At 44.4% G+C, this 24,627-nt stretch overlaps 2 protein-coding genes across 2 annotated transcripts in view; one reads left to right on the plus strand and one right to left on the minus strand.

Annotated features, from left to right (window-relative positions):
• Positions 1 to 8,197, minus strand: part of NT5C2 (5'-nucleotidase, cytosolic II) — a 137,348-nt gene extending 129,151 nt beyond the window's left edge. Inside the window, exon 1 of the mRNA XM_021700116.1 lies at positions 8,169 to 8,197. The gene's annotated coding sequence lies outside the window, so the exon portion shown is untranslated. The remainder of the gene's footprint in view (positions 1 to 8,168) is intronic.
• Positions 8,177 to 19,669, plus strand: INA (internexin neuronal intermediate filament protein alpha). Its single transcript, XM_021700120.2, has 3 exons — positions 8,177 to 9,288; positions 17,874 to 17,998; positions 19,313 to 19,669. The coding sequence occupies exons 1-3, from the start codon at positions 8,224 to 8,226 to the stop codon at positions 19,620 to 19,622; spliced, it is 1,500 nt and encodes a 499-aa protein (XP_021555795.1). The 5' UTR covers positions 8,177 to 8,223; the 3' UTR covers positions 19,623 to 19,669.
• Positions 19,670 to 24,627: the final 4,958 nt, after the last annotated feature.

Below are 24,627 nucleotides of genomic sequence, written 5' to 3' on the forward strand. Positions count from 1 at the left end.
GCCAAAACACAGAAACCTTTTTTTTATCCAAAAACTTTTGTTTTGATTTTATTTTTAAATAAGAATGGTTACCAAGATAGCCCAAATGCCTTAAGCAAAAATATGGCACAAATGAAAAGGAAAAAAAAAAACTGCGTGTCAAATAATGCAATGCAAAACCATGTAAACACAAATTTATAAGCAAAACTACAACCACATAGATGGATGTGTCACCATCAACTGAGCCACACCAATGGAGTCACAGCTCTTTATTTTTATCTTCTATATAGATAGAAATAGTTTAATTTTTATGAACAGAAGACAACTGGAAGTATGACTTAGTCTGATGTGACATTATTTCAGGTGTCTTTGCTAAAAATATACCCCCTTCTCCAGAAAGTTTGGAGCCTGATCCTCCTTACCTGCCTTATTTATATGCTCATACAAGCATATTTTCATCAAGGCAAAAGAAACTTGGCTGAAAAAATAATTAGTCTAAAACCAGACACACAGAGGGGATGGGTTTCCCTCTGAGTTCTTAGCACATATGGTCTGCAGTCAAATACATACTGCCTAAGGGTAGTCCTTAGGTTAGGACCTCAAGTTAGCCATAACTCTCCAACTAATCTCAAGTTCTTTAAGAGTAGCGACCATGTCTGATATATTCTCCTATACAGACACACAGCACCAAACATGCAGCTGGACACACACAATAAGTGTTCAATAAATGTTGGTTGGTTGACTGCTTAAGGCAAAAGTAGAAATGGAAGCTGGATTTCATTCAGGTGATGTATTTTCTTTTCCTTTAAAAAATTAGTTTTGTTTTTGTTTTAAAGATTTTATTTATTTATTTGACAGAGAGAGACACAGCGAGAGAGGGAACACAAGCAGAGGGAGTGGGAGAGGGAGAAGCTGGCTTCCTGCTGAGCAGGGAGTCCGATGTGGGGCTCGATCCCAGGACCCTGGGATCATGACCTGAGCCGAAGGCAGACGCTTAACGACTGAGCCACCCAGGCGCCCCTAGACTGTTTTTAATAGGAAAAAACTAAAAACAACATAAAAGTCCAACAAGAGGCTGATAAACAAATTGCAGCACATCCACGCACTACACTGAATTGTAAAAAGAAGTAAATAGGGGCGCCTGGGTGGCTCAGTCGGTTAAGCATCTGCCTTCGGCTCAGGTCATGATCCTGGAGTCCTGGGATCGAGCCCCACATCGGGCTCCCTGTTCGGCGGGAAGCCTGCTTCTCTTTCTCCCTCTCCCACTCCCCCTGCTTGTGTTCCCTCTCTCGCTGTGTCTCTCTCTGTCAAATAAATCAATAAAATCTTAAAAAAAAAAAAAAAAGAAGTAAATAGATCTAGATACCTGCTATGGGATAATGGCCACAATGAATGACATTTTAAAAAGCTGCAGAACAGTATATAAGATTCATATGATTCCGTATTTATAAAAATTTAATCTGAGAATAGTGACACTTTTTATCACTTCTATATTCATTGCTGTAATTCAAGCAGCTGGCATAGAGCCAAGGTTCAGTAAATGTTTGTTAAATGACTAGGATAACACCAAGAACTCAGAGTAGCACTTAAAATACTCCCAACAAAGTGTGAATTCTGACCTTTTTCTATTGCTCTAGAAAAAGCAGGATTTTCCTATTTTGGGGCAGAAAGGAGGGAGGAGAAGACTTTAGACGAAACTGGGAGAGCATTAGATTGAAGGTCGTTGGTTCAATCCTAGATTTGGGTGACACTTTTTTTTAAAAAATTTACTTATTATTTGAGAGGCACGGCGGGGTATAGGGGGAGGGGGAGAGAATCTTTTTTTAAGATTTTGTTTGTTTGTTTATTTATTTGTCAGAGAGAAAGAGAAAGAACAAGCAGGGGGAGCGGCAGGCAGAGGGAGAAGCAGGCTCCCCGCTGAGCAAGGAGCCCGATGGGGGACTCAATCCCAGAACCCTGGGATCATGACCTGAGGCAAAGGCCAACTGAGCCACCCAGGCATCCTGCGAGAGAGAATCTCAAGCAGGTTCCACACCCAGTGCAGAACCAGACGTGGGGCTTTTTCCCACAACCCTGAGATCATGACCTGAGCCAAAATCAAGAGTCGGATGCTTAACCAACTGAGTCACCCAGGTGCCTCTATCTTTTTTGCTTACTTTATCTATCTACCTATCCATCTATATATTAACCAATGTTCCTAACTTTTTATTTGAAAAATTTCAAACCTAGAGAAAAGTTGCAGGGCTAATAAAATAAACATCTGTATTCACCAACTGTTAACTTTTTGCCACATTTGTTTTATCTGTGTGTGTGTGTGTGTGTGTTTGCTAAACCATCTGAGAGTAAGTTATATAAACCATGACACTGCAATCCAAAATACTTCAGCATGTATCTCCAAAGAACATTTGCCTATTTATAATTTTTTTTCCCAAAGAACTATTTCTTACTTTGAAATAGTTTAAGACTCACAAGAAGTTGCAAAAATAGTACAGAAAGTTCCCAGGTACCATTCACCCAGCTTGCTCTCCATGATAACATCTTATATAACCATAGTACATTATCAAAACGAGGAAAATGACACTGACACAGCAAATTAATTCAACTACAGATCTTATTTGGATTTCACTAGGTTTCTCAGTTTCTCTCTTTCTCTCATTCTATGAATTTTTCACATGTATAGATTTGAGTAACAGAAGTGCTCCATCACCACACACACACACACACACAAAACCCTCATGTTACCCGTTTATAGTCACATCCTCCCTAAAATCCTAATCCATCAACCACTAATTTGTTCTCCATCACTATAATTTTGTCACTTTGAGAATGTTACACAAATGGAGTCATTTATTATGTAATTTTTTGAGATCAGCACAATGCCCTTGCGATTCATCCAAGTTGTTGAGAATTATTCATCAATAGTTGATTCTTTTTAATTTTAATTGTTTTAATAGTTGATTCTTTTCAATACTGAGTAGTATTACATTGGGCAGTTGGTTTATCCACTCACCTGCTGAAGGACATTTGGGTTGTTCCCTGTTTTTGTCTATTATCAAGAAAGCTACTATGGATATTCATGTACAGATTTTTTGTAGGTTTTCATTTTTCTTTTTCTTTTTTAAAGATTTTATTTATTTATTTGAGAAAGAGAGAGCACGAGTTGGGTGGGGAGGGGCTGAGAGAGAAGTAGACTCCCTGCTGAGTAGAGAGCCTGATGCAGGACTCAATCCCAGGACCCTGAGATCATGACCTGAGCCTAAGGCAGCCTCTTAACCAACTGAGCCACCCAGGTGCTCTGGTTTTCATTTTTTTCTAGGCTAAATACTCAGAGTGAGATTGCTGGGTCATATGGTAAACGTATGTTTAACTTCATAAGAAACCGCCAAAATGTCTTCCAGAGTGGTTGTATCATTTTACAATCCTACCAGCAACAGATTAAGAGATCCGGATGCTCTGAATCCTTGTAAGTAGTTGGTATTGTCAATATTTTGTTTCAGCCAGTAGATAGCCACCTATCTGGTAGGTAGATAGTATATACCATTGGGGTTTTCACTTGCATTTCCCTAATGGCTAGTGATATTGAACATATTTTCATATACTTATATGCCATCTTTATATTCCCTTTGGTAAAATGTCTGTTCAAATCTTTTGCCCATTTTCTAACTGGAATGTTTCTTACTGCTGTGTTTAGAGATCTTTATATATTATGGATACAAATCCTTTGTAGGACATATGATTTGCAAACATTTTCTCCCAGTCTATGGTTTGTCTTTTCATCATCATCTTCTTCTTTTTATCTTCTTAATAAGGTCTTTTGCAGACAAAAAATTTTTTAGTTTTGATGAAGTCAAATCTATTGATTTCTTTTAAGGGTTGTGCCCTTGGTGTCATGCCAAAGACTCTTCCCAAGTAGTTGTACAGAAAAGAATTTTTAAAAGATTTTATTTATTTACTTGAGAGGGAGAGGAAGACAGAGAGCACAAGCAGGGTTAGGGGCAGAGGGAGAGGGAGAGGAAGAGGGAGAAGCAGACTCCCCGCTGATCAGGAAGCCTAATGTGGAGCTCGATCTCAGGACCCTGAGTTCATGACCTGAGCCAAAGGCAGAGGTTTAACCAACTGAGCCACCCAGGCACCCCGAAAAAGAATTTTCAACCATTTTTTTCACCTTACAAGTGTTTAATACTGTGATAGATGTTGAGAGAGCTTTACAGATGTAGAAGAAGAGTTGTGCTCAAGGTACTTTCAGTTAAGTTTAGACAAGCACGCAAATAATTAACAGCAGAAGATGGTAGGTAGGGGTACCTGGCTCAGCAGGTAGGTAATTATTAGTCATGTGAGCAATTGAAAAGTCTATGGGTAGGAGGAGTTGAATTCATGGGAGGGAAGCATCACCATACTTCTGAAATAGCAAGGAAGGCTTCATGGAGGAGGTGGCATTTGAGCCTTAAGGATTTCAACAGTTGAAGTAGGGGCAGAGAAGGAAATACCAGGAAGAAAGAATTGCAGAAGTGGAGAAACAGGGGTAGGACAGAAAAGTCAACATCAAGAAGTGGGCTGGGGTGGAGAGGCTAAAGGCTAGATAAGTTCACTTTTAGATATATAGTACTTGAAGACCAGCAAGGATTGATGAGGAGATGTCCAACAGGCAGTTGGAAATTGGAAATAAGGATTTGAGCATCATCAGCATAGGTCAGGCCTTTTGTTTTACACCCCACAGCAACTTGGACTTTCCTTCAGAGCACTTGTCACAATTATAATTAATAATTCACTGTGTAATTCGTTGTTTAATCTCTATCTGTCTTGCTAGGATTCCAGTCTCATGGAGCAGAGTCCATGTCTGCCTTATTCCTAGCACCTAGTCCAGTGCCTTGTACTCAGAAATATTTGCAGAATGAATAAAGAAGGTGATAGTTCTAATAGCCATCATTTATTGAGCATGCACATGGCAGGCACGGTATACCCACTCTGTATATATTCTCATTTAAACCTCAGGGAAATCTCATGAGAGGCAGGTCAAGGCTTCTCAGAACTAAATTCAAGGGTCTGGGGTAAGGCCCAAGAATCTGAATTTAAGTACCCAGGGACTTCTAATGAGCAGTCAGGTTTGGAAACCACTCAGGGTGGCTAGTTTCATTGAAATTTTACAGATAAAGAAACTAAGGTTCAGCAAATAGCAGTGATTTACTCAAAGTCCCATGGCTAGAAAGAGCCATGATGCAAAACTAGATCCCTCAGGGAGAGAATTTTACCACAAGCCTCCTTGCCTCTGCAAGACATATTTATGTCTTATGCAGTTTATGAGGGAAGAGCAGAAGGCCAAAAACTGAATCTTCGAAACCAAGGTGAGTAGTGAGCACTGCCAAATGCTACAGAGAGGCCACAGAGGATGTAGCATGAGGGAGGACCTGGGGATGACTAACCCATGTGTCTGCAGCGCCTGGGTCTGACATTATAGGAAGATGAAGATGCAGCCTTTGCATAGGGCAGGGCACTCCCTCAAGAAAACTGGCCAGCTGGAAGAAACTGTCATTTGAGCCTTAGCCAAGATCACTCCTTGGTAATGGAACGTTGTGCTAAAAATATTAAAGCCAAACATCTGGGCCTGTGCAGTGGTATGCCAAGAAAGGGGAGGTACAAGTCCCACGGTGGAATCTCAGTTTGGAATCTAAGACAAACTGTTCAGAAATTACAAAATGCAGCCCACTCTAGATTTTGCAGACCACTACCCCTTTGTTGGATTATTCAGGCCTTTTGCCTCACTTCTGCTTTGTGTGTGTTTTACCTTTGGAGTACTGCTTCTATTGGAGGATGGAAAGGAAAGAAAGGTAAAACTCGAACCAGGACATTTTGCTGATTTTTAGTTATTCAGTCCTGAATAAGAGGAATTATTCTCCTGCGTTATTCTCAGTTGAAATGAGACTGGAACTAGAGCCCAGAAGTAAGATCTAGTTATCTGTGGCTGTTTCTACTCACCACACTCATGCTGGCCTCAGGTACCCCAATCAAGGTTGGCTGTGTCCTCTTTGCCAAGGGGCAGCCTGAAGGCCTGTGGAAGGAAATGGTGGACAGTTTCCTGCAGCCCCATCACCAGCCCCAATTCATATCCTGTTGATGGTAGATGGGAAGCAATGTCCCTTTATTTGAAAGAGGACAATGAAGACAAAAACCCGTTATACCTATACAGCTTACAAAGCACCTTCACATGCATCAACTCACTCTTTCACGACCTTGGGAAGTAGGTGTTGTTATCCCTACAAGCTTGGTAAGTGCCGAAGCCACAATTCAAACCCATCACCTCTGATTCTTTGAATTACAAACCAGCCTGCTACTTTGTTATTGGCCAAAACTCTTTGGAAGCCCATTTATTAGCCTTATGCTGGCTGCATGGAAATTAATCAGACTTTAAGAGCCTCACTGCTCTAAGAAGTAGAATTATGTAGTGAGGAAATAATGTATATTTGCTTGCTAGTGACCTTGTGCAGAGTGCTGCAGCTGAGCCCTGGTTTCTGATCTCTAAGATGGGGGTAAAGGGATACCCTGAAGAGTGGTCAGAAGGAAGTAAACCTATATGCAAAAGTCCTGGCACAACGGGTAGCTGAGGGTCATCACTCCGCAGTGTTAGCTAGCACTCTTCCATCCTTTACCTCACCAGGTATTTCTGAGCCCAGTGAACACAGAATTAAGCTCAGGTCTTGGTCTGTGATAATGAACCAGGGGGACAGGCTGTGGCATGGCCTGACTATCTTCCACGACATCAAGCAAAAAGCCAAGAAATACGTTCCAAAGTCCCATAGGACTCCCCTTCTCCCTTCCTTTAGTGGCCTGTCTCAGGTACTATTTCCCCGTGTGAAGTTAAAACTTGTCCTAGAACTACATCCTTGAGATTCCAAATCAAAAAGGCCTTCAGTCTGGAATTCTGGAGTCTACTAAAAAGGTCTTCCTACTCCCTCTCCTAAGCCATAGCCACATCCTGAGAGATACTATGAGCTAGAAGGTGATGCACACTACAGATTCGACACTGACTCCTCCCAGCCTTCATCTCTCCAGATCCCATTCTTTGACACCCCCCACCCCACCCTGTGTTGTAGGAGGCCTGCCCTGTGGCCCGCACTCTTTCCGACTCCTGGAGTTTAATGTTTGCAGAGGCCTCTTTTGTTCAAAGAGAGATCTCCACAGGAAGGGGCGCTCCTAAACCAGATGAGGATTTACACAGCCTGAAATCTCTAATACCTACCTGGCCAGATGGGTAAAGTAAATGAATTAAGAAGGTGGGCGTTATTCAATGGAGAGTGGTGGGGGCTGTGGTGAACCCATCCCCATCGGGAGCTCTGGGGTGGGGATGGGCATACAGGCCACCTCCCAGAAAAACCCTAACTCTGGGTGAAAGCGAGGAGGACGGGGTCAAGGGGAGCGACAGAGCCGTGGGGTCTGCCGATGGGAAACCCGTTTACTTATACAAATGTCAGGGGCACTTCAGTTTTGCCCATTGCAGCCATCCGACCTGTTTCCTGCGCTTCCTTCTACTCTCTGCAACTCAGGCTCGTGTTCTTTTATCTATCTACCCTCTTTTCCCGGGCGTCACAAGCATTCCACCCAGCCACCCGCCCTGGGCGCTTCCGAGAGCTGCAGAGGAACAGCTGATGAGATGCTCTCTGACGTAGACCCACTCTACCCCCTGGGAACCCCGAGCTGGCTGAGGAAAGGGACCAAAGCCTGAAGGAAGAGACAAAGTCCCCACTCTAACTGGAAAAACAGGGCCTGACCCTCAGGAGCTCCCGCGGAGGGATGGGAGGACGTACGGACACCTCCCAGAAAACCCTAACTCCGTGTGGGTTAAAGGGGGCAAGGAGGACAGGGTCAAGGTAAACGACAGAGCCGGGTGGTCTCCGGATGGGAAACCCTAGTCGTTTAGGCACCTCTCCGCTCAAGTCACTCCCAAACCCGACAATTCTGGGGAGGGGCGCTACGGACAGGGAGCGTCTTCTACGCAAATCGCTTTGTCTCCGCGACCTAGGTCCGCCGCGCGCGCAGCTGCAGTTGTCACTGCGCTTCCCCGCCCCCGCTCCTGGATGCCCCCCTTCCCTCTCTCCACCAGACCCGGAGCAGGAGCTCCGCCCCCAACGCGCCGCCCCATCCCCGGCGCCTTAAAACCCGGTGCACACCGCCCAGCCGCGCCCCGTCTGGCGCACCTCTTCTCTCTCTATCGTCAGCCGCAGCCGCTCTCCCGGCCCTGGTCCCGGCACCATGAGCTTCGGCTCGGAGCACTACCTGTGCGCCTCCTCCTCCTACCGCAAGGTGTTTGGAGATGGCTCTCGCCTGTCCTCGCGCCTCTCCAGCGCCGGTGGCGCGGGTAGCTTCCGCTCGCAGTCGCTATCCCGCTGCAATGTGACCTCCTCGGCCGCCTGCTCCTCGGCCTCGTCGCTTGGCCTGGGCCTGGCCTACCGCCGGCCCCCGGCGTCCGACGGGCTGGACCTGAGTCAGGCGGCGGCGCGCACCAACGAGTACAAGATCATCCGCACCAATGAGAAGGAGCAGCTGCAGGGCCTCAACGACCGCTTCGCAGTATTCATCGAGAAGGTGCATCAGCTGGAGACGCAGAACCGCGCGCTCGAGGCCGAGCTGGCCGCGCTGCGGCAGCGCCACGCCGAACCGTCGCGCGTCGGCGAGCTCTTCCAGCGCGAGCTGCGCGACCTGCGCGCGCAGCTGGAGGAAGCGAGCTCGGCGCGCGCGCAGGCCCTGCTCGAGCGCGACGGGCTGGCTGAGGAGGTGCAGCGGCTTCGGGCGCGCTGCGAGGAGGAAAGCCGAGGGCGCGAAGGCGCCGAGCGCGCCCTGAAGGCGCAGCAGCGCGACGTGGACGGCGCCACGCTGGCCCGCCTGGACCTGGAGAAGAAGGTGGAGTCGCTGCTGGACGAGCTGGCCTTCGTGCGCCAGGTGCACGACGAGGAGGTGGCCGAGCTGCTGGCCACGCTGCAGGCATCGTCGCAGGCCGCGGCCGAGGTAGATGTGGCTGTGGCCAAACCAGACCTGAGTTCGGCGCTGAGGGAGATCCGCGCCCAATATGAGTCCCTGGCTGCCAAGAACCTCCAGTCAGCCGAGGAGTGGTACAAGTCCAAGTTTGCCAACCTGAACGAGCAGGCAGCGCGCAGCACCGAGGCCATCCGGGCAAGCCGCGAGGAGATTCACGAATACCGGCGTCAGCTGCAGGCACGCACCATCGAGATTGAGGGGCTGCGTGGGGCCAACGAGTCCTTGGAGAGGCAGATCCTGGAGCTGGAGGAGCGGCACAGTGCAGAGGTGGCTAGCTACCAGGTAAGGGCTGGAACGCTGCAAAGGGAGGGGCGCCCTATTCTCTCCCCCACCTACCTGCGCCTTCCCACACAATTGGGGCCCTAGGAACTGAGAGGAGGGGGGGGAAGAACCCCAACTGGATGCACTGGCAAACAAAAAGCCCTTGACTCTACACTATTCATTCTAAAGTCCTAGTCACCCTCTTTCCTTGCCCGTCATGTCCCTGTCCGAGCCCTTTTAGAAAACACCCTTAAGCTTATGTTTTTCAGAATCCAAAAATCTAATTCATGCCTCTCTGTCCGCAAGTGGACATAAACACCCCGGTGACCTGAAGAACAGTCCCCCACCCAAAGTAGGAGTGAACCCAAAGCAATTGGTGGCAGCGCTGTCTCGGCTGTCTGGATTGTTTGGTTGACTTTGAAAGGGTTTCTGTGCGCCCCGGAATTGATATTTATGGAGTATGGTCTGCGCTAGAGAGAAGAATGCTGGACTGAACTGGGAAGGGTTCCGCCCAATCATTTTCTTGACTTTTGTCTTCAAAAGAGTAGAGATTGGGAGCCAAGGAGCTGGGTGATTGGGCTGGTTACAACTGCCCTTCTCTACCCTCTTCCCCTCCCGACACACACAGACACACACACACACACACACACACAGTTTCCGTGTCTACCTACTGCTGATATTTCTTTAGAAAGCTTCAAATGGGAATTGTCGGGGCGCTGTCCTCGGTGCTGATCTAGAGTTCTTTCCATCTCAGAAATGATGTGTTTCCCGTCTCATGTTCTAGTTATGACTCTCAAGGCAATTAACTGCTTGTGTGTGTGTGTGTGTTTCTTCTGCAACACCATCACATCAGTCTTGGCTACCTGCAATCAAAGGTCACCTCAGGGACAGCATCAATTTTCACTGTCATGGATGGCTTAGCACTTAGCAAAAACCACTTAATCTGCTCAGCAGCAGTGAGGTCCCACTTGAAAATTCACATCTCTTTAACAATTTTCCATCCTCAATGCATGTGATAAATCACAGAGATGGGTGATTTTATCTTTGTTATAGGCCACTTATTTTTTACATCTTTGCATGTCCTCTAAGTGCCTATGAGGGTATTGATTGGATCTTTCTTCCTTTTCTCTCCAAACAAAGGCCACTGCATCTTCAGTTTTACTATATAGGGCATTCTGGGCTTATGATCACAAAGGGTACAGAGGCAGGAGAAAAGAAAGGAATCTAAGTAGTGTGGTTCAGTTTCAAGGTCCGATCAAAGCTTCATTGGGTAGGATGGTAAGAATTCAGAAATTTGCAATAATTCATTCTGGCCAAGATCGAAGTTTACATTTGATGAAATTAATAGGGTTTGGGAACATTAATAAAATAGAACCAAGAAAGGAGTAAAACCTCAGAAGTACTATTTCAGTCTACAGCTAAAGAATTATTATTGGTGTGCAGGTATTTATTGTCCATTATAAACTGCCCCATTTGCTAAAAGAAGAAAGCTTGCCTGGACCATTTGTTTTGGTTATTTGGAATTACAGTACTATTCAAGTAAATACATCTATTCTGCTTCAAAAGCTGTAACTTGAATTTTTCACTGTGTGGCCTAGCTCCTGCATGGCCTGAATTAATTACATTTAGTTAACTGAGATTTCATGTGTTCTTCTAGAAGCCTCAAAAGATGAGCTAGGTGGTCTTCTGAAGGGCTAGCCCAGTATTTCTACAGAAAAGGCTAACTTGGGCGCCTTGGGTGGCTCAGTTGGTTAAGTGACTGCCTTCGGCTCAGGTCATGATCCCAGAGTCCTGGGATCGAGTCCCACATCAGGCTCCCAGCTCAGCAGGGAGCCTACTTCTCCCTCTGACCTTCTCCCCTCTCATGCTGTTTCTCTCTCTCTCTCTCTCAAATAAATAAATAAATAAATAAATAAAATATTTTACAAAAATTAAAAAAAAAAAAAAGGCTAACTTATCTACAACTACAACTTCCATCTGAATTAGGCTCTGCCATGCCCTCTGTTTGCTCGGTATAGCCTGACATTCTAAGAGGTAGTGACAGTATTGTCTGACTTGTTTTGTTTGCTTTAAAAGACTTTCAGTGTCAGACAATAGTAGGGTCATCCAGACACAGTCTGCAGGAAACAAACAAACAAAAACCCTACAGAAACTGCGGCATCTGCAGCTCTGCAGTGTGCCCCTGTCCGAGTTAGCCTTCAGAGCCTCAGTGGACATGCTGGTGGAATGCAAGACCAGATGAGACAACAGAAAGGTATTTCCTACCCCTTGGGACTTCAGGCCTGAGGAGGGGCTCACATCCTCACCTGCTGATCCTGAAGGCCTGCAGTCACAAGGGTATCCTCTGGCTGTTTTCTCTAACAGTTTTAGCAATGTTGGCCAAGATGAAAAGCCTCCTTCTCCACAGTGAGGTTCAGCCATTGTTTTCTTGCCCTCTCCCCCCTCCCCTTCCACTGCAGTAATGGGAGGCTGTTCTCTTTCTTCTGCTTCAGAGATTAGTGATAGGCCCATTTTCCTTTGCACGCTTGCCACCCTCTAAGAGACAGAGGAAAGCCCCATTAAAGTCACATTTCCCCTGCCCAGAATGCTGACAGCCTATTCAAGGACAGGAAGCTTATTACATTTTTGAAAGGGTAAAGAATGATTCAAGGTGACATAGTAAGTACACAATGATATATGAGAGAGTCCAAATCAGGCGACAGGAGAAATTATGAAGAGCTAGGGCCATTGTCTTCAAAAGCCAAATGTAGCCACCCTCTATAGCTGAACACTTTTCCATTTCTGACCCAGGGTGAATCTGGTTCCTGCATAGCTGCTTTACCACCATTAGAGGCCCTGTTCTAGCAAAGATGCCTAAGGGTATTTTTGCAGGATACTGGAGGCCCTGGCCCTGTACTATGGTCAGTCTTGGAAAACCAAAGCTTTCTTTGCAAGACCTTGCTGAATAATCAAGCTCACCATTAGTTAATGTTCCCCAGGGAGAGGAGCCAAGTCTGCCCTCTTCCCTCCAGTATGAGATTGGAATACAACTGAATGAAAGAGCAAAAAGGGGCTGGCCCCTTGGAGACTGGGGGGTGACAGTAGCCGCATATAAATGTATGGCTTGATAGATTTATCTCTGAAACTAGAATTCAAGAAGAAACTACATTCGGTCCTTTTTTCTTTTTAACTCTTCCATGTGTTCTTAGTTTTGCTTTTGCCCCTCCCTGTCTCATTGTATTACTGTCACCAAGGCCACCTTGGTAACTCCTCTACAGAAATAAACTGAAACTTGTAGTTCCAAGACCCATTGATCCACCAAGATCACTCAGGAGCTTAACAAAAAAAAATTCTCAGGCCTATTCCCAAAGATTTGAACTCAGTAGTTCACAGGAGCGGCCCAGCAAAATGCATTTTCAATAAAAGTGCTGCATCCTATTGTTCCCGGGCTGATTTGGGGGTACACTAACCTAAACTACATTTCACAATATAAACCAGCTCATATAATGCAAGATTTTAAAGTATGGTAGGGAAAAAGAAAGGAAGGAAGCAAGCAAGCAAAGACAGTAGGGAGAATAAGGCATATGGGTGGTCCACATATAAACATCCTCCCTCCTCGCCCAGTAATTCTGGAGGAGCTCTTTCAGACTGTGCTGCGCTCACTACTTCTGCTCACCTGGATGAGGGCTCCCAGAAGTGATGAAATCCATAGCACTGTCTGTGGTTCCTTTTCTCCACTGCAGATGCTTGGGTGGCCTGGTCTTTCTCTTATTCCTGGCCTGCATCCTCCCAGCCCTTGGGAAGATGCTCAGCACTTATCTTAGCTACTACTCCAGGAGAGACCCCAGCTGGAACTGGGAGTGCCTCTGCCATTCCCTCAGGCTAAGCCAGCAGCAGCTGCATGGTTGGGGGAGGGGGTAGACTGCAGCACTCTGCTCAGATTTCCAGCTGGAGGCCATCTTTGGCAGGGCTTTTGAAGGGCAGTGCGAGACAGTCTGGTGTGGGCTGAAGAGAGCACAAACAAAGGGACTAGACGTAGAAGAGCAATGGTCAGCAGTCAGCTCAGTTCCTTTTGAAAGGAGCAGAGTCATGCTTATTGTCTACTCTGATCCATAAAACAGACATGTGAACTGTGTAACATACAAACTCAAGGAAATCTCTTCTATCTAGAACTCAGCTCCCAACAACCTTTTAGTCAGCAAACACAGCTCTGAAACAAAAATATTGTTTTAAAAAGGACCTCATTAACCTGCTGATGAGACAAAACGTCCATGTCCAAATCACATATTGGGAAGTTGACCCCTCTGATGCCCCTAACTTATTCATTCTTACTTTACATGATTCTAAAGCACTTTGTCTTTTGAATTTTAAGCATGCTGCAAGATAGAGAAGAGGGACCAATGGAATCAGGCATCATCGAGAACCAGTAGCATTAGTTCAACTTTCAGAACAAAGAAAACCAATAAGTAGCAAGCAGTAATGCAAACACTGCTCTTTGGGGCCATTTAGGGTAGAAATAAACAGTCTGATATACCTCCGTTGACCTAAAAGATAAAGGACATCATAGAATTATAGAAAAATAATTGATCATTATCATAACCTGTAGTTGCTAAGAAAGGTTGCATTATGTTTATGTCCTAATTAAGAATGGTACACCCCCCATGGGGCACCTGGCTGGCTCAGTCGGAGGAGTGTGCTGCTCTTGATCTCAGGGTCCTGAGTTTGAGCCCCACATTGGATGTAGAGATTACTTCAATAAATAAATATTTTTTAAAAATGGTACAAGCCCCTTTAGAAAGGTTTTTAAATTCAAAATCATTATTTTAAAAAAATCTGGTGCTTTAAGGAATATGCCTTCAACTATCTAATATTAACATTTTATTATACATTGCTTTCCTTAGTAATCCAAGGGGTTGTAGGGAGGGCTCATGATTAATTTGTCCATATGATTAAAAAGGGCATAGAGTCACATGGTATGACTCTATAACAATAATTTACTGCACAACTTCTATGTGACAAGTGCTGTTTTAATGCCTGTTATCTAATTTAACAGATAATGGATTCATATAATAATGTGAGGTGCCTCAAATTAGAATCCTAACTTGAGGATCTCAGAACACCTCAGAAAAGAATAAATATTATAATTTTCCATATGTAGAAATGGAAATTTTGAAGAAACTAAAATATAGAAAACTGACTGTGGTGTGTTGGATATTTGAGGCAGGGCAAGAAATGCAACCCAAAGATCCTGATGAAATCCTCCTCTTTTCCTCCGATTTCATTTCTCCTGTCCTTTGCGTACTGAGAAATCTTCCTCCCCTTTTCCCTTTCCCCTTTACCACAGTAATATTGCTTCTCTTACCCCAGTGCCTCACCAGCAGACTTGCTTGTAGGTTAGTTTAACCTCAACTAACAACCATCAAGTTAAATGTTTGGTAGAAATCATTTTAAGCCCTAATGATCTCCTAACACACTTTGGAATATTTCCATCACTGTCCATGTAATATGTATTTTCCCCACTGCTTGTCATTCCTTGCTCTGTACCCACCAGTTAATTGAGTCTCTCCTTTGCGGCATTCCCGTCAATATTTATAGAACAGGTAGGAGGTATGAATTTTCATTCTTTCTGCAGATTCTCTTGATTTAGAATTTTGCACATCCCCCACCCCTGATGTTATCAGCGCTGCTTTCCACCATCACTTCATCATCCCCACACGGGAAGTTACAAGGGCCCCTCACCACTTACTTCTTTTTTTTTTTTTTTAAAGATTTTATTTATTTATCTGACAGAGAGACACAGCGAGAGAGGGAACACAAGCAGGGGGAGTGGGAGAGGGAGAAGCAGGCTTCCCACTGAGCAGGGAGCCCGATGCGGGGCTCGATCCCAGGACCCTGAGATCATGACCTGAGCCGAAGGCAGACGCTTAACGACTGAGCCACCCAGACACCCCTCACCACTTACTTCTTGAGGTTTCTGATGTTCATCTGCATCACTGTTTCACAAAAGTTCTCCCAATTGCTGTGTTCTTCATGTCGACAGACTTGCAACTATATTATATGGGTTATTTGCTCACATCTTTTCAGGACAGAGGAAAAGAAGCGCTCGTGTAGCACCGTTCATTCATTTAGCGATTACTCACGGAGCATCTACAGTGTGCATTGTGCTAGGCTCTGGGCTTCCAGGGGTTAGCCAAACAGAATCAGTCCCCGTTTCCATGTAAATTACATTCTAGAGCAGGAGTTCTCTGACAAGAGTGACTTGCCTTCCGGGGGACATTGAGCAATGTCTGGGGACATTGTTGGTTATCACCACTGGGAGGGAGGGGGCATGCTACTAGTGGGTAGAGGTCAGGGATGCTGCTAAACATCCTACAATTCACAGAACAACCCCCACTGCAAAGAATTATCCAGCCCCAAATGTCAACAGTGCCTAGGGGGAAAAACCATGAGATAGGGGAAGGTGACAGAAAATAAACTAGTAAAGTAATAGAAGAATGAGAAAATTTCAGATAATGTAAGAGCTAAGAACAGAGTGGCCACTTTCAAGTGTGTGCTTGCTTCTAATTTGTCCTCCCGCTGGAGGTGCTCTTTTCTCATTTGCACAAAGCCCCTTCACGGGCCACTGTCCTGGCTTGAGGTACGCTAGCATGCTAGATCCGTGTGGAAAGGGTACTTAAATTGGACACAAAGGAAGACTGAATACAGGGCATTTGAACTGAATCTTCGATGACTCAGAGTCGGCCACAGAAGACCCACTACAGAACATTCCAGAGGAAATAGCTAGCCTAAAGGGCCTGGGGCAGCAATGAATTTAGATAGTTTAAGGAGCAAAAGAGAAAGCCAGAGTAGCTGAAACATTTCGAGCAAGGGGAATAGTATAGGCCATGCTGAGGAGTTTGGACTTGATTGTAAAGCTGTTAGAGGGTTTCAAGCAGGTGAGCAACTGGATCTGCTGTGTTTTTAGAAGATCCTCTGGGGGCACCTGGGTGGCTCATTCGGTTAAGCTTCGGACTCTAGGTTTCGGCTCAGGTCCTGATCTCATGGGTCATGGAATCAAGCCCGGAGTCAGGCTCTGCGCTCAGTGGGAAGCCTGCTTGAAGATTCTTTCCCTCTGTTCCTCCACATGAACACTACCCCCCCCCCCCCGGAACCGAGTGTGTATACACACGCTCTCTCTCTCTCAAATAAATAAATTTTTTAAAAAAAGTTTAAAAGACCCTCTGGCTACTCAAGAACCAAAAATTTAAAACTCTTTTTTGGGCACCCGGGTGGCGTAGTTGGTTAAGCCTCAGACTCTTGGTTTCTGCTTAGGTGGTGATCTCAGTCAGGGTCATGTGATCGAGCCCTGCATTGAGCTCTGCAAGGAGTCTGCTTTGAGTTTCTCTCTCCCTCTCCCCTCCCCCTCCTGCTTGTGCTCTCTCTCTCTCTCTCTCTCAAATAAATAAATCTTAAGAAAAAATTTTAAGCTATTTTTCTTCTGTGTCTGGGTTTGCACCTGAAAGAATTTGGAATAAAACTGTTATATGGACCTAGTTTCTTTTTTCTTTTTCTTTTGTAAAAAGATTTGATTTATTTATTTGGGGGAGAGAGAGAGAGCAAGCTCAAGTTGGGGGAGGGGCAGAGGGAGAGAAGCCCAAGCAGACTCTACAGTGAGTGTGGAGCCCAGCGCAGGGCTTGATCTCACGACACCGAGATCATGACCTGAGCCAAAATCAAGAGCCGGCTGCCCAACAGACTGAGCCACCCAGGTGCCCCCTAGTTTCTTCCTTAAAAATATAATTTCAATCTGCCATTTGGATTTAAAAAATTCCATGGTGGAGCGCCTGGGTGGCTCAGTCGTTAAGCGTCTGCCTTCGGCTCAGGTCATGATCCCAGCATCCTGGGATCGAGCCCCACATCGGGCTCTCTGCTCTGCGGGAAGCCTGCTTCTCCCTCTCCCATTCCCCCTGCTTGTGTTCCCTCTCTCGCTGTGTCTCTCTCTGTCAAATAAATAAAAAAAATCTTTAAAGAAAAAAAAAATTCCATGGAGTATTTCTGCTTCCTCCTTATCCATTACATAAGATGCTTTCAGTAAGGTGACTGAGTAGCAGACTTTGAGAAAACCATCAAGACGAATGGAGGCAGAGAAGACTTGCTGTCCTCTCTGTGCTTTTCACAGTTGGAATTTTCTGAGTCTAAGCTCCTAACCTGAGGCTTTGGGTTTTGGCAAGGACATGTAACAACTGAATTATTCAGCAGGAATACAACAAGCAAGGGATGGATGAGAAGTAAGGTGTTTTTTTTTTTTTTAAGTTTTTACTTAAATTCCAGTCAGTTAATATACAGTGTGGTATCAGTTTCAGGTATAAGTTTAACAAGAGAGAGAGAGAAAATATCTCCCTGGTGTGCATTCGAGAACCATGTGCCACACAGTAGAAGTTCCCAACCCTTACCATGCATCCAAATCTCCTGGGGACCTTATGAAACAATGCAGATTCTGGGACCCCACCCCAGAACAAATGAATCAGAATCTGGGGTGGGGGACAGGCCTGGATTTTTAATGTGTAGTCAGGGTTGAGAGTCCTTGCTTTGTGGAAATCTCATTGAATTTCACCTGGTTCAAGTATGTTGGATATGTCACTTTTCAGGATAGCATTGGGCAGCTGGAGAATGATCTGAGGAACACCAAGAGTGAGATGGCGCGCCACCTTCGGGAATACCAGGACTTGCTCAATGTCAAAATGGCTCTTGATATTGAGATAGCAGCTTACAGGTATTTCAAAGGGCATGCTCACCCTCACCCACGCAGATCCGGGCACCTGGGGCATAGCTACCCAAATAAGTGGATAAGTGGTTTTATAGTCTCTCTGATTTCTGATGCGTGAAGGGCTGAGGAAAGTCATCCCCGGCCCTTCCAGGAGAGCTGACTCCTCTGTCGCTCAGCTTCTTTATATCCCAACTTCACCTTACTAGTCCTGGGGTAGTCTACCTACCTCTGCTAGGATTGAAGGAGATAACCTGAGTATGCAGAGGTTGAACGAAAACCCATCAGACTCTAACTTTTAAAAATAGGGCTTATGCAACATAGAATGTCCTAATAGGTGAGGTATCCCTCTGAATTTCTACCCAATGTTCAAGTGAATATTTACCTTAAAAAAAGGTGATAACAGTAGCTACTATTTTTTGAATGGCTACTATGTGCCAGGCACTCTAGTAGATACTGTATTTAAATTATCTAGGTATCCGGTCATATTATTTCCATTTTGCAGACGAGGAGACTTGAACCACAGACTGACTGTGTAACTTGTTCTGAGTCACAGTGCTGGTAAAGGGAAGAGCTCAGCTTCAATCCAGATCTGAGAATTTTTTTTTCTTTTACACTATGTATACTTCTTCAAAACAAAACTCTAACAGTATTTGATAGTGTCTTGAGTTTCTGATTTTAAAGAAAAGATGATAAAAATTATTAGAGATAAGAGAAACAAGGCACTGGGGCCACTCTTACGACACTGGTTAGGCTAGGCTGAGAAAAAGTCCAGTATCTGAAACAGTTGCACTCACTGGTTTTTGAAGTTGCTGGTTCCATTCCCTTTGTACTTCTCTACGTTGAAAAAGTACAAATCTCAAGTTCAGGCTGAATGAGGTAGCTCCTTCCTCCTCTGTGGACTTCTCACCTCCTTATCCCTGTTGCACTTAAGGTTTTAATTAGTAAGATTACTTCTCCCTAGAGCTTTGTAGACTCTTAAGTGCTAAAAATGGGTGTGGATGAGGCCGAGGGCAATTGTACAAAAATTCCTTTTTGAACATATTTGTGAATAGGATAGGTTTCCCTTTGATAGTGCTTTAAACACAGCTGATGTGTGAGTGTACGTGAGCATGCATGTACGTGCACGTGTGTATGCATGTGCTAGATAAACTCCAAGTCTTTGAACCTTGGAAGTCAATATTTATTGGTCTCAACCTCACGAAGAAACTGCAGAGTCTTATGGTATCTTTCTAAAATGAATAGGAGCTGGAGGGTTAAGTTCTTTTTTTAAAAAAAGTTACAAGTTGACTTCCTAAGACGTTTTCTCTGTTGGATTTACAGGAAACTACTGGAAGGCGAGGAGACACGTTTTAGCACCAGTGGATTAAGCATTTCAGGGCTGAATCCACCCCCCAATCCAGCTTATCTGCTCCCACCTAAAATCCTCAGTTCTACAACCTCCAAAGTCTCATCCACTGGGCTGTCTCTTATGAAAGAGGAGGAGGGGGAAGAGGCTTCTAAGGCAGCCTCAAAGAAAACCTCCCAGATAGGGGAAAGTTTTGAAGAAATACTGGAGGAGACAGTAATATCTACTAAGAAAACCGAGAAATCAGTTATAGAAGAAAGCACCACTTCAAGCCAAAAAATATAATTCTGTTGCTAAAAAAAAAAAAAAGTTAATGCTTAAGAGGGGATAATATGCATTTGACTTGTTAAAGAGCCTATTCCTGAACCAAAACACCTGTCACCACTGTAAAATGTCTTCAAGGCTTCAGTCTCCTATTTAGCATTGAATACTTCACTTTCTCTAATAAGAAAACCACCCCTTAGGTTGGAGCAAAGTGCAGTCCTAGAGCAAATCACAGAGGAGTTATCTAAGAACTCAGCTTTCTCACCTAAAGCTCAGGCTTCACAGCATTAGATGATTCAGGTACAGAGGAATTACAAACTAAGGTGCTAAATCTGTGATCATCATCATTTGCTGTGAATTGAAATTAAAACTTATATTCGCTCACTATACCCAGACATCATCCAGCTATGTAGTCTCATTCTAGGTACCGAAAACATAAGATCACTGCCAAAGATAAACCAATGGTTCGCATCCGGCACCACTCCGACAAAACTGTTTCACCAGTGATGGGGGTTTGTTTAACACCATTTCCTCCCACCCCTCGCAATTCCATCTATCCTATTCTTCCATTCAGGAAAAAAAAAAAGGCTAGTGTAGTATTCTTCCCCCTTAAACACAGTTAGGTTCTTCTCAAAAGAACTTACCCCTTTAGCTCTCTTTGTTCAATGGGTAAAATTAGATGCATGTTGACCATTTCTGTGATTCGTGTAATGACTTCTCCCTGCCCATTCCATGTCCTTCCAATTCTGTAAGTAAAGAAAAATGGCAGTGATGAGTTTTAAGGGTTGTCCCCAACAAATAATGAAAAGAGTCCCTAGATTTTAGGCTTTCAGCTTATTCAAATCCATTTAATTAGCGGGGGGGAAAAGTATTAAGAATGTAGTTTGTTCACTTTAACTTTAGAAACACGGTCATAGTGCCCCAAGCTGTGATTAAGCTGACCTTAGATTTAGTAGTAGAAGCTAGAAGAGGGGTGAGTATTTGTGTGAATGGAAAAAGCCAAGGTCTCATTGATCTGTGTGAGTTCGTTTGTGGTGATCTAGAATTAGCTGTTTCATGCCCTTACGCTTAGAACCCACAGAGCCCCTTTCCCACTGTCTCGGTCCTAAAGAGGCCTTGCTTTCACTCTCCTCTGCCTTTTAAGAGTGCTAAGCATAATTATGTTATCACCAGGACACAATGCTACTGCCCAAAAGTAAAAGGAATTGCCTCTGGTCAATCAACACCACCAGCAAACATAAAAAATCTTTCTCGTTTCTAAAAGAGCCCTGCCCCACGGTTTTCCCATTGCTGCATGCTTGGTGGGGTCTCCTTTCCCTACTGGGGAGGCAGCGCTGCTCGGCGTGGGGAAGGGCACCCATGCTCCTACTCATGCGCAAGAAGTACACTCTGGAGAGTCCGCTTTTTCATCTGCCCAACCGTGTTAGCAGCCGCATCGCCCTGTCTTCCACATGTGCCAAGTTTGATGTAGGGCTAATTCTCTCCTGCAGTCCCTTCCCGCAGACCTAAAGAGTTGCCGTGTCTCTGTCACACACCTCCATTGCAAGTGCTGTTGTGACAGGTCGTGATGCTTTTACTGGACTTTCTTATCCTAGGACCTGCTTCAGTGGTTCGAGGAACTGGAAAGATACTTTCTCTTCTTCCTTTCCCTCACTCCATCCCTGTCTTTACTCCCCACACTTACTGTAACACATTAGTAAGATAAGAATTAAAAGTCACACGAATCCCACCAACATAACTTGTGTTCTGTGGTTTTTGCTGCTACAGTTGAGAAAAGTGCCGTTTTGGGGGCGCCTGGCTGGTTTAGTTGGTAGAGCATGTGACTCAATCTCAGGGTTGTGAGTTCAAGCCCTATGTTGGGCCTAAAGCTTACTTAAAAGACAGAGAGGGGCGCCTGGGTGGCTCTGTCGGTTAAGCATCTGCCTTTGACTCAGGTCATGATCTTGGGGTCCTGAGATCGAGCCCCATGATGGGCTCCCTGCTCAGCGGGGAGTCTGCTTCTCCCTCTCCCTCTGCCCCTGCCCTGTTCATGCTCTCTCTCTCAAATAAATAAAATCTTTAAAAGAGAGAGAGAAGCACTGTTTTGGTTTAGTGAGACAGCTGTACCCCAAATAATTTGGGAGTTGCATATTCTCTGCTCCTTGCATCCACATTTAGAGTTTTTTTTTCCCCCCTTGCCAAGGCTTTGGAGGTATATAGTCTGCATGTGTTTATACTGTCTGAAACACATAATGCATTAAGTGGACAGTTTATGGCAGGGAGTAGAGAAATCAAATCAAACAAATGATGCAAGACAACATATTCTGTGCCTGGATAATGACTGAACTAGCTTAACTTGAACATTTCTGAGAATGAAGTGGCAGAATGCATATGATAAAAGGCAGTTCAAAACAGAATCTTTTCTCTTTTTTTGAAGATGGGGTTATACTTCTGCAGAACCCATATGTTTAAGTAGAACATAGGCAGCAGTAATAGAATTTTCCTTTACTGTAATGATTCTTAACCCTTTATGGATTACAGACCCCTTGGAGAAAACTATGGACACTTTTCCCAGAAAAAATACACAAAACTTTGTACATACCAGGGGGCTTGGAGTCCCGTGTTGAACCATCTACCTCTGGTGCCCAGAAGTCCATGGCCTCCAAGTTGGGATTCCCTAATGCCATGTCAGGTTCCAGGATGGAGACTAAATGAGGGGAATACACTGATGCTGGTATGAAGCTGGAGCTTGCTGAATCCTGAACGAGATTGTCATTCTCAGTGCACCTGGTTTTAAGAGCGCTCGCATGACACACAAAGATACATTCATCGTACTGCTTGGGAAAGAGATATTAGTCCCACATCAACAATGAGAGTTTTATAACAATTAAACAACTTTTAGGACCTATTAAGGAACAATAATAATCTCATCAATACAGGGGTTTGCAATACAGATATTGGTTGCCCCTTCCAACCATACCATTTTGTTAATGGATACTTCTGGATGCAAAACTGCCATCCTTTTATTACATTTATATAATTCCTAGCTCTAAGTTGTATCTCCTATTTTCACTGAGTTGCCACTAATTTCTGTGAGCTCATTTATAAAGAATTAAAAGCATCTTATGGAGTTGATATTTATTAAATCAGGACAATTACAGTAACAAGGAAACATAGTGTTCAGAATCATAAGGCATGTAGTGTTCAGAATCATAAGGAGGAGAAGGGAAGGGGAAGCAAGCAACAGCAACTGTTAATGACAGAACAGGACAACACAGTGAGTCTGAGACTGCGGGGAAGCCTGTCCACAAAGCACATTAGTTATAACTGATACCACTTCCAGATTCATTAGACATTGAGATCCCCTGCATCCTGAGACTCATAACAGCTTACATTTATTCAGTACCTGCCTACCATGTGTGAGACACTGTAGTAGGTAGAAAACAGAATTATTTCATTTAAACCTCACAACCACTCTTTAGGTAGTATTTAGGTAGTATTTAGGAATGACAGGGTTAAAACCCTTGTCTAATGTCACAGGATAACAGAGCCGGGATTTGAACCTTGGTCTTCAGACTGCAGTGCTTGTTTCTCTTTCCTATATTGCCTCTATACATAAAAGAAAGTTCTCTCACTTGAGGGAGTAAAAAATCTTTATTTTTATCACCTTCTTCCTCCCTTCCTCACTGGGTTTTACTTAAGGTTTTTCTGCCCCAGAAACCTTTGACAACACCAAGTCCCACAGGCAAACTGCTACACTTCGCAGACCTCCTGAATCTATTAGCTTCCTGCATTGCAGTGAGTTCGTGACAGCTCAAAACTGGGTTCTGAGCCCAGCTGAGTCACCTCCTACTAAAAACTAAATAGAACTGGGTGCTATTACCTAATTTTTAAAAAGGAGTTTTAAAAAATAATTTTGCAAAGGAACTCTGTAGCTCAGTATCAAAGGGCCTGGAAATGCGGGGCTATTACAGAAGGGACAATTCCTTAAGGTAATAAATCCAGGATAGTTAGAATTCATTTTACTGTACTGGCTAAAGAGGGGGGCAAGATTTGAGCAATTGTCTGGGAACCAGAGTCCAAATTTTAGCTCCAGACACAATGCAAGTCACATCTAGTCCTGCAGATAAACTTCTAGAACTTACTTATGAACACAAGCAGGGAGTCCAGAATCACCATTCATGACTCCAGAGGCAAACATGAAATAGTTTTTAAAATGTATTTAAAGATTCATTGGGCAGCGCCTGAGCGCAGTTGGTTGGGCGTCTGACTCTTGGTTTCGGCTCAGGTCATGGTCTCAGAGTCTTGAGATTGAGCCCCGTGTTGGGCTCCGCACTTAGGGCGTGGAGTCAGCTTGAGACTTTCCCTCTCCCTCTGCCCCTCCCCGTTGTGCACGCGTGCTCGCTCTCTCTCTAAAATAAATAAATAAGTCTTTAAAAAGAATTCACTGGAACAGAAAGCAGATTGGGAGTTGCCAGGGCTAAAGAGAGGGGGCAACAGGAGGTAACTATTCAGTGGGTTTGGGGTTTTATTTTGGACTGATGGCAATGTTTTGGAACTAGAGGTGGTAGCTACACAGCACCGTGAACAGGCTAAATGCCACTGAATTGTTCACTTTAAAATGACTAATGTTATATCGTGTAAATTTCACCTCAATTTAAAAAATCCACTGATAGAGAATTTATGGAACTATCAGAAAAATATAATTACAAAGCCCTACTATACCCTCTGCTCCAGCTGAGACCATTATGTACAGCCACCCTGGGTCAATCTTAGACGGAATTCCATTAGGACAGCATAAGCCAGATCTAATAAGAGTATTGATTCCAAAACGGAACCCAGAGAAAAAGCCAGAAATGTCTGGATGTAAACAAAAGAAAGAATAGCTAGAAATGTTGCTTACTTATGAGCACCCATCATTGATTTCCAGTTGAGATTATTTTTATTATTATATCATCAGAAATCTCTAAGGTCCTGAAAAACATCTAAATCATAAGAATACATTCTTTCCTCCTTAGAACCAAAGAAGCTGGTGTGCCTGAATGCA

The sequence above is a fragment of the Neomonachus schauinslandi genome, chromosome 6 (genome assembly GCF_002201575.2).
Source record: "Neomonachus schauinslandi chromosome 6, ASM220157v2, whole genome shotgun sequence".
Lineage (NCBI taxonomy): Eukaryota > Metazoa > Chordata > Mammalia > Carnivora > Phocidae > Neomonachus > Neomonachus schauinslandi.

Bases quoted from the DNA above. Each gene is read 5' to 3' on its own strand.
- INA (XM_021700120.2), top strand. From the start codon at position 8,224: ATGAGCTTCGGCTCGGAGCACTACCTGTGCGCCTCCTCCTCCTACCGC. The intron at 9,289-17,873 runs GTAAGGGCTGGA...GTCACTTTTCAG, and splicing joins CAGAGGTGGCTAGCTACCAG to GATAGCATTGGGCAGCTGGA. The intron at 17,999-19,312 runs GTATTTCAAAGG...TTGGATTTACAG, and splicing joins ATTGAGATAGCAGCTTACAG to GAAACTACTGGAAGGCGAGG.